Source organism: Schistocerca piceifrons, chromosome 1 (assembly GCF_021461385.2).
Source record: "Schistocerca piceifrons isolate TAMUIC-IGC-003096 chromosome 1, iqSchPice1.1, whole genome shotgun sequence".
NCBI classification, from domain to species: Eukaryota; Metazoa; Arthropoda; class Insecta; order Orthoptera; family Acrididae; genus Schistocerca; species Schistocerca piceifrons.
Window position 1 is genome coordinate 153,930,822 of NC_060138.1, and position 12,613 is coordinate 153,943,434.

A 12,613-nucleotide genomic window follows, 5' to 3' on the forward strand; every position below is an offset into this window, starting at 1 on the left:
ATAACAGTGCAGCATGTCTGAAGGGACCAAACTGCGAGGTCATCAGTCCCTTGTTCCCAGTAAAATAATTACACAAGGAAAGAGGAAAAGGAAGGAGACGTACAGCACAATAACAGGAGAAAGGAAGAACCAGAAGAACGACAGAAGGACAACCGACACTACAATGGACAAAACAGGAAAAGAAAACCACAGAGAAAAGCAAGAAACAGATAGAAGGGATAAAAACAAGAGAGCAGATGTCTGTGGCTGGCCGACCATGAGAATAAAAGGAAAAGCCAGCCACTCTGCGACACAATTAAAACATCCAGCCTAAAAGCATTAGAGTGGAGAACACAAAGGGAGAGGACATGCGCTAAAACTTACATAGAATGATACAACCCACTGTCATGTATAAAACATAAAACTAAATTAGCCGGTGAGGCGTTCTCAGCTAAAATTAATGGCAACGAGTCCGGTAACTGAAGAGTCCGTCTCAGGGCAGCCAAAGAAAGACAGCTCACGTAGATATTAGGGCCACCGTAGATATTAGGGCCACTGTCAGCCGGGTGCCGCACCAACACTGAGGCGGGTCATTACAGCGCAGGAGGTAGCCCTGTCTCTCCAAAGCGTGGCGAACGCGGAACCGACAGAGAACCACAGAGTCCCTGCAAAAGCCCTGCGTGGAGGTCGTAGTCTCCTTAATCGCCGGCAGTTTGTTGTGCATACTGAGGTTATGCTATTCCGTCTCCCAAAGCTGCAAAACCTTGTGGCGTAGTACTGAACGCAGATCAGTTGCAGAGAAACCGATCTCCTTAAGAGGTTTTCATGTAGCCTATTTGGCCAGCCAGTCGGCAAGTTTGTTGCCTGGGATGCAGACGTGTCCTGGGGTCCACACAAACACCACTGAACGACTAAACCGTTCTAGGCATAGCTGGACTCCTGGATGGTTCCTACCAAAGGATGACGAGGATAGCACTGTTTGATAGCTTGTAGGCTGCTCAAAGAGTCAGTACATAGAAGAAACGACTCACCAGGGCATGAACGGATGTGCTCAAGAGCATGGGATGTAGCCACCAGCTCGACAGTTAAAACACTGCAGCCATCGGGCAAGGAACGCTGTTCAATATGTCCTCCAGGGACATACACGAAACCAACATAATCATCAGCCATCGAGCCGTCAGTGTAAACCACTTCATGGCCTCAGTACATGTGAAGAATTGAGAGGAATTGGCAGCGGAGAGCCACAGGGTTAACTGAGTCCTTAGGGCCATGTGAAAGGTCCAAGCGAAGCCATGGCCTAGGTGTACACCATGGAGGTGTACATGAATGTACCTGAAGCATAGGTGGAAAAAGGTAAGGACTCCAGTTCCGAAAGAAGGGATTGGAAACCAACTGCAATTGGAAGCCCTGACCTGGGCTGCTGATGTGGGAGATGAACCACTGTTGGTGGGAAAAGGAGCTGGTAATTCGGATGCGCAGGCGAACTACCAACATGTGCCACGTAATTGGATGAATGGAATGACGCTGACAGAAGCGCATAACAAATGACTTTGCGGCCAAAAGCTGGAAACCACGGGCTAGAGCCCATGACTGTGCCTTGTGGATGGCTCCCTGTAGGCGCCGCTCAGCAACACCAGTACTGGGTGGAGCAGACTCGTGGGACACAAGATTATCAGTGGTAAAGCGACCTTGGCAGAAGCCACCCTGACATGGAGCCAGTAGGCCTTGTGACTCCAGGACCCAACCCAACCGCCAGCACACCATACGTTCCAGCAGCTTACAAAGAGTGGTGGTGAGGCTGATGGGCCGATAGCTATCCACATAAAGTGGGTTTTTACCGGGTTTGAGCACAGTAATGATGGAAAGATGCATTGCACCAGATCTGGTTGAAGATGATGAGGAGATGTCGCTTGTAACCAGATGAAAGAGGTTTAATTGTCTGACTGTGGATCCGATCTGGCCCAGGAGCTGCGTCGGGGCAATGTGCTAGGGCACTGAGGAGCTCCCACTCTGTAAATGAAGCATTATAGGATTCACTGTGGCATGTAGTGAACGAGAGGACTTTCCCTTCCAGCCGCCATTAGAGTGCGAAAGGCTGGGGGGTAGTTCTCCAATGCAGAGACTCCAGCTTAGTGCTCAGCCAAGTGCTCTGCAATAGTGTTCGTGTCTGTATATAACACGCCATTTATGTTAACAACAGGAACACTTATTGGGGCCTGGTACCTGAAAACACATCTGATCTTTGCCCAGACTTGGGAAGGTGGGGGAAGGTGATGTATGGCACCCAATGGTCAAGACGTATCTCTCCCAGCACTCCTGCTTCTGTCATTTGATAAGTTGGTGAACGCGGCACAGAGCTGTTTCAAGGCTATGAGGAGCTCCAGGGAAGGGTGCCACTTATGCCGCTGTAGAGCTCGCTGATGCTCCTCAATTGCTTCAGTGACTTCCGGAGGCCACCAAAAGACTACCTTTCGCCTGGGGCACCATAAGGAGTGAGGGATCATGTTTTCTGCCACAGAAACTACTGTTGGCGTCACCTGCTCAACCATCACATTGATGTTACTGTGTAGGGGAGACTCAACAGTGACAGAGAAGTGAGGGCTTCCCAGTCCGCCTAGTTTAAAGCCCATCTGGGCAGGTGTCCGTGAGCCTGATGCCGGGGCAGTGACAGGAAGATGAGGAAGTGGTCACTACCACACAAGTCGTCATGTACTCTCCATTGGATAGATGGGAGAAGTCCTGGGCTGCAAATTGATAAATCAATGGCCGAGTAACTACTATGAACCACAGTGAAATGTGTGGCAGACCCAGTATTTAAGAGGCAGAGGTCGAATTGCGACAGTAAAGTTTCGACATCTCTGCCTCGGCCAGTGAGCATGGTACCACCCCACAAGGGGTTATGGGAATTAAAATCTTCCAGAAGTACGAAAGATTTAGGGAGTTGATCAACCAGTGCAGCTAATACATTCAGAGGTACTGCACCATCTGGAGGAAGATATACATTGCAGACAGTTATTTCCTGCGTCGTCCTTATACTGACAGCAACAACTTCAAGAGGGGTTTGAAAGGGTGCAGTTTCACTACAGACTGAGCTTAGGACATAAACACAAACCCTACTTGACACTCGATTTAGTCGCTATGGTTCCTGTAATATCCCTTATAGCCGCGGAGGGCAGCTGTCCGCATTGCCAGGAACCAGGTTTCCTGGAGGGCAATGCAGAAAGCAGGTGTAAAGTTTAACAGTTGCCATAGCTCAGCCAGGCGGTGGAAAAAACCGCCACAATTCCACTGGAGGATGACATCGTGTGACTGGGAAGGCATGGAGCATCCAATGAGGCAGCTTATGCCTCAGGGTCACCTGCTGCCACTGACTTATTGCCTGAGCAGTCTATATCCATTGTGTCCGAGGGTCTGGCGAGATCAAGGTCCTTGGTGGATGCCAGAATCTCCACCTCATCCACAGACGCACAGCTTGCAGGGAGCAGTGGTGTGGGTGCAACCGTAGGTCTCTTGGTCTTGGGGATCTTCTTTTTGGATCTTTCTCGCTGTTCCTTGGGTTTTTCTGGCTGGGAGGATTTCACTGATTCAGTCTCCGGGACTGAGGATGAGTGTGAAGCCCTTCAATCAGCTGCCACTGGCGGGTGTCATCTTTCCCACTAGCAGAAACCTGGGAAGGGAGTGACCCAAGGGACCCCTTCCTAGTGACAGGAGCCGAAGGAGTTGTGCGCTTCTCCAGCTTAAAAGTGGGGACAGACGTCCCCAATGGTTGGGGGAGTGTTGCTCCTGAAGTAGGTGGTGCAGGAGCAACAGGGAGGGAGGGAAGTGCCCCCCCCCCCCCCACCTTCAAGGGGGCAGGTGCAGACTTACAGCCCTGAGAAGTGACTGAGGTTGGTGGAGCTGATGCGGTTAGAACTGTTGTAGCAGCAGCTTAAGATTGTGTCATGCATATCGGATGTAGGCATTCAAATTTCCTCTTAGCCTCAGTGTTGGTCAATCAGTCTAGGGTCTTGTACTCCATGATTTTCCTTTCTTTCTGGAGAATCCTGCAGTCTGGTGAGCAAGGTGAATGGTGCTCTCTGCAGTTTACACAGATGGGAGGCGGGGCACGTGGAGTTTTGGGATGTGACATGTGACGCTGGAAGTACAGCGTGAACACTTATGGCCAAATTTCCAGCATTTAAAGTAGCGCATTGGAGGGCATTAAATCACAGTGGTAGACCATCACCTTGACCCTCTTCGGTAATGTATGACCCTCGAAGGCCAAGATGAAGGCACCAGCGGCAACCTGATTATCCCTCTGACCCTGGTGGACACGCCGAACGAAATGTACAACTCGCCACTCTAAATTGGTGTGCAGCTCATTGTCAGACTGCAGAAGAAGGTCCCTGTGAAATATGATACCCTGGTCCATATTTAAGCTCTTGTGGGGCGTGAGGGTTACAGAAACATCCCCCAGCTTGTCAAAAGCAAGTAACGCCTGTGACTGGGCAGAGGATGCTGTTTTGATCAAGACTGTCCTAGATCACATTTTGGACAAACCCTCCACCTCCCCAAACTTGTCCTCTAAATGCTCAACAAAAAATTGAGGCTTCATCATTATGAAAGATTCCCCATCTGCTCTCAAACATACAAGGTACTGGGGCGAGTAAGAGCTGCTGCCATCCTCAGCCTGATGTTCTTCCCATGGTGTGGCCATGGAGGGGAACAATTCAGGGCCGGACTTCTCTGTGTTGAATTGAGCCCGTGAACACTTACAGACTGCTGGTGTTTGACCACCAACAAGAGATGATGTTCTACACTTCATCATGTGGCATCCACCCTGACCAGGGATCCTCCCCATGTGTGCCACCCAGCCACAGCAAAGGCCACCTGGTAGGAGGGCCATTGCCAGGAGTCCCGATGCTCCAGGGGGTGGGCATCTACCGCTTGGCATACGTGGGGGGTTAACGGTGCAGGCATCAGCAGAGTGATCCCTGTGGGGTCAGGGGGCTACAACCAACAGGGTACATGGCGGCTCCACCACAACAGACTTGCTACTGTGCTGGATATCAGGTGCAAACAAGTCCATTACCATCGTCAGCACAATAAATGATACTGCACAGTGGATGCAGGGTGACCTTGCACAACAGCTGTACAATGAGAATGGGCGGAAGTGCAGATCCACGTCGACATAGGACGTGAAAGGTCTCAGTGCACGATGGACACAATGCACCACGTAAGGCACTCTTCCCCAACTGACTTGCTCTCTGGGAAAATTTTGAAATATGGAGGTCAAACCCCACAGGGGACCATCACATAAAGGCCGAAACATGTGAGACTCCTTTAAGTCGCCTCTTACGACAGGTAGGAATACCTCAAGCCTATTCCAACTGCCAGACCCGCGGGGAGGGGGGATAAAACTGAACCTGGCATGAATAAGGTTGAGTTAAATGATATTGTAGCATTTTACAAGATAAAAACTCCACACTATGAGGTCAATGAACTGGCTACTGATAAGGCCATAATTTAATCAGGCTTCCTCCATATCATGCTCTCATTTAAATCCTATTGAGAATGTATGAGGGCAGGTGAAAGGTAGTGTGGCAAAAAACAACAAGAAGTTTACGCTCAGTGACAGTAAAATGCTGACAAAAGAAGCCATAGCGAATGTTACTTCAGAGGACTGGCCTTGAGTTGTCAGCCATACGAAGAAGGTAGTTGAGGAGACTTGGATTCATGAAGGACTGCTGGAAGAACAGATTGAAGAGGTGGCAACTTCAATTGGGGCAAGTACATTCCGAGGAAGAGGACAGTGACGGTTCTTCCCTTGGGTTACTCCATTTACACCGTAACTGTGAGTGTGTATAAATGATCATTTGATTTAACTTCTCTGTTCATTACTATCATTTCTTTGCCACCAAAAAATGTTTGCCTGGGAGCAGCTAACATCTGCGATGTAAGGTAGGTGTGGCCTTATTGCTGCCCAATGGAGCGCTCAGCACATGCCGACAACACCGCTGCCCCTACTCGCCCAGTGCGGAACTACCAAAAGTCGCAACTAATTTTAAACACACTAAAAAACGACATCATCCTATATGCAGCTGGGCTAATACGAGCTTATTGTGATGTGAGGGTCAAGATGAAGTCTACCATATTATTGGGTGAGGTTTAATGTCCTGGAGTTTGTACCCCTGGAGAAAAGACTATTGTGCACTTTGAAGTGATACTACATGCTGAAAGACAGTGACATGAAGATCATCTGGGGAAACACAATGACTAGTAGGCCAAGGGAGGAGAGCTGCAGCCTTTGCAGCAGCATCAGCAGCCTCATTCCCTGGCACGCCGACGTGACCAGGAACCCACAGGAACACTATACTGGCTCCCCCCCCCCCCCCTCCCACAAACACACACAGCAAGCCAGTGGAGTCATTCCATATGTACTGGATGGCATAGCGCTCTGCAGTAAAAACTGAGCAGTGGTCAAGGAGCTGATATTGAAAAGAATCATCACCAAGTACAAAGGCACACTCGACACCACTATCAGTGTAGACGAAGACACTGCCCCCAAGCCTCGTGTGAAGTGTGAGAAACTCACTGCAATACACCAGGAATAGTGTCCTTAAGAAGCAAATGGAGTCTGATATTAACAAGTACCTCAGCACAAAGCCAGGGCAGCGAAGAGTTTGCACACATGGTGAACATGGCACGAAGCATAAAGCTGTTGAAGCAGCAAACGAAAGTGAACACCATCAGGCTACAGAGAAGAAGGCGCAGCCCATCCTGTGTTCTAGGGAATTGTCAAAAAAAGGGAGCATAGGATGGGAGACTGGGCACAGAAGATAGATGCTCATGTAACGACTGAGGAGAACATCCTGCCATTACGATAACGGTAAGTCAGTAGGCTCAGCATAAAGACACCCAATGCGCCTAGTATAGAAGTGCCAGCGGCTAAACATATTCTGCAATGATGGATGGTGTTAAGATGATGTAAGATAGATGGATATGCAGATGTAAAAACACGGCCTTTTAAAAGTTCTCAGATAAAAAGGCGCAGGCAACTCCGGAAGCCCCACTCGTAAATAATATGGAAGATTCCTGTCATCCAGCAAGTGTCATACACCTTCTCCAAATAAAAAAAATAGTCACAATATGGCACTTCCACAAAAAATTGTTCATAATATGAGTTGACAAGGTAATGAGATGATCAACTGTAGAGCAGCACTTATGGAATCCACATTGTGCAATAGTGAGTAGACGCAGACTCTATCAACCACACCAGCCGACCATTAATCATACATTCCATTACCTTGAAGACACTACTGGTGAGGAAATTCGGCGGCAGCTAGGAGGATGGCTTTTGTCCTTACCAGGCTCAGGTATGGGAATGACAATAGCTTCTTGCCGGCAACTGGGAAATATGCCATCTGTCCAAATGCAGTTATGTGTACGAATGAGAAAGCAAAAGCCATAAGAGATATGTGCTGCAACACCAGAATGTTAATGCCATGCAGTCCCGGAATAGTCCGGGATGAAGATAGCATATGTTTAACCACCCTCAGTAAAAGCAGTACTGTAACATTCACAATTCTGGGAGGAGAAAGATATCGTCCTTGCCTCTGTTACCCATTTCAGAAGGAAAAAGGCAGGATGGTAGTGGATGGAACTCTAAATGTCTGCAAAATATCAACCCAAGGTGTTGGAGATATAAAAGGGGGCTACAATGACATTGTTCGCTATGGTCAGACTAGAAACCAGGGTGTGAACCGCAGTTCCTGAAAGCTGACAGAGATTACCCCAAAGAGAAGAGGGAGTAAAACTGTTACAAGAGCTTTGAAAATAAGGCCCTCAAGCTTGTTTGTTATCCTTGAAAATGGCTTTTAAAACTGTGGAGAGCTAGTCTCCATGTGCAGATTGTGTCACAGCATGCCTCAGTCCACCAGAGGATTGGCGTACATCATGGCAAGGAAGAGATGCAAGGTATGGGACATTCTGTGGCAGTAAGTGTATTGCTTGTAAGGTATTCTACCTGGTCATCAATGCAAGGAAAATGGCTTTCATCAAAAGTGGCCAGTGAGGAGTAGAGCTGCCAGTCAGATTTGGAAAGCTGCCACTTGGCTGGACGCCCAGATGGGACAAGCATCAGCAAACGAATGACACCTGTGAAATGGTCAGGCAAGTGTGTGTCAGAGAATGAACTACTTGAGATGATGAGCAAGCTGAGCAGTATGAATTGAAAGGTCCAAGTGGGAAAAGGAGTGTGTGGAATTGGAAAGAAATGCGGGTGTACCCATGTTCAAACAGATTAGACTGAGCTGGCTGGAGGTATCTACTAGGAGGGAGCCCTTCTGATAAGGGTATGGAGAACCCCAAAGGAGCATGTAATTTCCCACTCTTGATTTAAATATTTCTGTGATGCATTTGTATTGACTAAAGAAATCTGTAAATAATCATTCATCTCTCCTATGAATATTTGCTACTCTGCCATTAACATGATTTGGTAACTGCCAAAGAGCAATGAATGGGATTTAAAAATAAGCCAAATGAGGATTTTTAACACACTTTTGTCATGGATAAATCTCAATACGGTGTACACACATATGATACTATGATTGAAGAGGGGGGCGGGACACGTAAGGCACTATGATTGGGGAGGGAGGCAGGGGTGGGGGGGGGGGGGGGGAGAGATATATTAGCTACATAAATGAGAAATTGATATCTGTATTATTATTCCAGAATTTCATTCACGTACTACATTGGCCCTGTATTTAGTCAAAAGTTTTTTTTAGATAGCTCATACTCAAATGGACCAGAAAACCACGGCGAACTTCTACACTAAAAACACACAAAAAAGAAAGAGTAAGTATGCTACTACTTGCCAGTATCTTGGACATCAACATTCTTGATTGCATCTGGAAAGGCAATATACGAAAAAAAAGTCACTTTAACAAGGAAAATTTATATACATTTACAGTACAGTTTCAGCAACTGATTACTTTTCAAGACATGCTAGCCTTCATCATGTGAAATGTTGCTAATTATTGATGAAATAGTTGTGTTACATTACAGAGCCATTAAACTTACACTTGTCTCTCTAGTAGCATATAACACAGTACAATCATTTACATATATAATAGTGGAAGCTCATTGCAGTGTGAATTCCGTATCACACCTATGCACTGAAAAGCAGTACTACCCCTTGACCGTTCAATGATTGTACGAAAGTGCAGCGAACTGGTCAGGCCAAAGTGCTCATCCTACAGTATACAGGCTGTGCTCAACATGACTGAGTATTGGAAATCAGGTTTCTGCTTCCACCATATTCAACAAACCGAAAACACTTTTAGGTAATGAGACAACCATCCAGTTGTCAAAAGAAAACAGAGCTTAGAGACTTTTTTCATCATTGAGGGTATCATCATCCACTTTAACTCTCTGAATAGTGGCAAGTTGGTGTAAGGTGTTAAACTATACACATGACAAAAGTTGTTAAGCCAATGGTAATTATGTATCTATTCTGACAGAGTAAACCCATGATGAGGTAGTCCACTGTGTCCTCCATTTCACAGGCAGAGTGATCAACACTTCTGTCCTTTGCGACACGCCCACAATCAAATGTGATAACATATCTTGCCTCCAAATTAGCAAGTACAAGATTTATCAACAGTTTCCATGTGTGGTGCAGTAAACAATTTCATTTCCCTGACATCATCTGTAATTCAGCTGTTCATTACAGATTTCTGTACCTGTCCTGACTACTCTGCATTTTCTACAAGACACGATTTACGACAACTGAATATGAGCTGAAGTAAATTTCAGTATTATTTATGAAAAGGGAAACAGAAAGTGTTTCAAACACTGATGAAGCAAGAATTTAACTCATACACATTTCAATCACTGCAAACATAAAACAGGACACTGAACACAGTCACAATTTCTGCTGCCATAGAAATTGAACAAACTGTGAAACATGTAGCACACTGTATTCACGAAAATGAGCTGCAGATCTGGTGTGAAAACATTTTGTAACATAATGGCTTAAAATCAAACTTTTAATTGTTAATCCACAAGACCTTCCAAGAGTTAGGACCTTCATCTCTGGAAGGAAGAAATGATGCCAGGGTTTATCCTCCCATCAACACCAAGTGCTTTGTAGACAGAACACATGCTTAGGTTGGGGAAGGAAGTCTGCCTTGCCATTGCAATGTAACCATCCAGAGATTTCCCTTAACCAATTTAGTAAAATTATGGGAAACACAATTATTGATGGCCTGACAGGATTTATATGACTGTCTTCCACAATATGAGTATTGTCTTACCACTGCATCACGTCCTTCATTCCTAATCTTTGTAAAAGTTACACAGTAGACACTCTTATGTGGTTTAGGCCTATGTGTGATATGTCATTAGATAATATGTATCAAAATACTCGTCTGAGACTATATTTGACATAGGTGCTCTGATTTTACCATGCAGTTTCTACTGTCAATTTCAGTGTTGGCAGGTAAACAAACATGTTATCGACATTAAGTTTCAGGGTGAGGGCAATTGGCAGCTCACGTCTCCTGCATATTCTCAGTATTACTGGTAAGCCGTCAACATTCCAACACGCTCTCGCCTCTTAGCTATTCCATACACCGTCTTCACTGGCATCGAAGTCCATACATGAAATAAATCTTCAAACAAAAAACCTGGCAGTTGGTACAAAAGGATTGGCATATGCCATCCACTTTATCACATTATGTACGCTTGTACTTAGATGACCAGAATATCGTTAATAAACAAATGTAGCTACATTGCTCGCATAAGTCACTGTAAAAACAAAAACACACACACAGGGGACGTAACTTATTCGCATATGGCACATGCGTGTATATAATTTCTGAAGACTAATTCGCTCAATTAAAATAAATGTTGTCCACATAATCATAAAAAATACTGCATTTTTTATATAATTTGCGCAAATTGATGTAGTAAGAGCAACTTTACATATTACTATGACTAGTCAAGCTAAAAGAAATGCCCTCTGCTTAGAAGTGCGAGTTTTTGTGCTTACCAGCCTATTCTTCAGTGTCATTAAATAAAGAACCTCCACTGCATGGAGCTCACGAATTCGTTTCGCGGGTAATGAATTCCTCTCGACAACGAACACAGTAATTTTACATACTTGATTTCTTACGGTGCTGAAAGTTTACATGACAGACGGGCTAATATTCGTTCTAAGAACAAGCACAAAGTCATTAAGACAGGGTTTCCAGGATTTTCTGGTATTAAGAAGATTTGCGCTGGTGACATTACTGTAACAGGAAACTTTCAGTAGAAATGTCACTTTACCACATGTACAGTAGAATTTTCAGAACTAACCTGCCGCTGTGAAGTCCTGCTACACAAGATCCGGACGCCCCGCTGCAACATCACTAACAGCAGTTACAAACTCACACTCACAACACGCAACACCCACGCCACAAGCACACTCCACTCTGGGAAACACACACCAATAAAAAAAAAATCTATCTCCAAGGTGACATTAAACCCTCTGCGTACACGATATTCCCTGAGCAATCCACAGAGATGCTACACGTCCACATCTACGGATCACAGACTCCAAGGGAAGGAAGTTCGAACCTCCTTGCTCGAAAGTACCAGTGATCTCTTGTCTCAACTATAGAGTATAAATATCTATGAAGTGAGCGTTCGGATGCGCAGAATGACAATTTCGTCCTGCTCCTCATGAAGTCACGTGATTTTGGGACGGAATATTAATTACATTAAGTCTAGTTTAGACGACGACACTAGGTTGCAGGCAACTGCGCTACCGGCCACTGCGCATGTGCGCCGCGCGTTTGCGCAACTCGTTGGTGAAACTAAAAACTTTCGGCGTGTTCCAACTTTGGCGACACTAGTTGCATGAGTTTTGGGGTTATGTGTGTGAGTATACACAAACTGAAATAGAAAGTGGGGAACGGAGAATAATGTTTGCGTTTTGGATATCTATGCTTTGCATACGTGTTTGCGGGATTTCAGTGATGCTGATTACTAAAATAAGCAACATATTACTGCTGCTGAGACCATCATGTGCGATCATAACATAGATGGTTTGACAATATCTGAGCTGCAGGGTAAAATTTATTGAGGTAGGAGCACATATACAACTGAATTAAGAAAAATATTAGCAAGTGTAATTCTAGCTGTGGCAATGCTCTCGTCTACAAGACTAAAATCCCATTGTTCGAGTTGGCCAGTTCTTTGTTAAGGAATATTGGTAACAGAAGGGAAGGCTATACAAATTCAAGGAGCCGCATTCTTTATTCAATATTCATCTATTTAAAACGTCACTGCAGTGCTCCCCATTCACATATGTTGGAATTTTGAAATATTGCCACTGTACAGATCTGTCTTCAACAGAGTAGTTTGCAAAAATTCTCTTCTTAATGCGGCCTGCTTCGAATAATTATTGTTGCTAATGTTAATAATTATTGTGTTAATGAAATAACGTCATCACCAATTAAAACCGTATCTTATAGCAGCCGGGTGTTCTTGATTGTAATGCATGCAATATGATATGTAATTTCAGTTCTGGCGACAGTGCTTCAGGCATTACAGTACCTTTATTCCTTATCGCATAATTAACTCTATTTAGAGGGAACGTGAACAGTTC

General features: G+C 45.2%; 1 protein-coding gene across 2 annotated transcripts in view; it reads right to left on the minus strand.

The window, feature by feature from the left end:
* Positions 1 to 11,504, minus strand: part of LOC124784073 (pyruvate dehydrogenase E1 component subunit alpha, mitochondrial-like) — a 100,236-nt gene extending 88,732 nt beyond the window's left edge. The window contains exons 1-2 of one of the 2 annotated variants that reach the window (XM_047254071.1): positions 11,320 to 11,504; positions 8,835 to 8,867 (exon numbers count right to left, since the gene is read on the minus strand). In XM_047254071.1, coding sequence (XP_047110027.1) covers positions 8,835 to 8,867; positions 11,320 to 11,370 — 84 coding nt within the window. In that variant the 5' untranslated portion in view covers positions 11,371 to 11,504. The remainder of the gene's footprint in view (positions 1 to 8,834; positions 8,868 to 11,319) is intronic. The other variant, XM_047254072.1, reaches the window with a different exon arrangement.
* Positions 11,505 to 12,613: the final 1,109 nt, after the last annotated feature.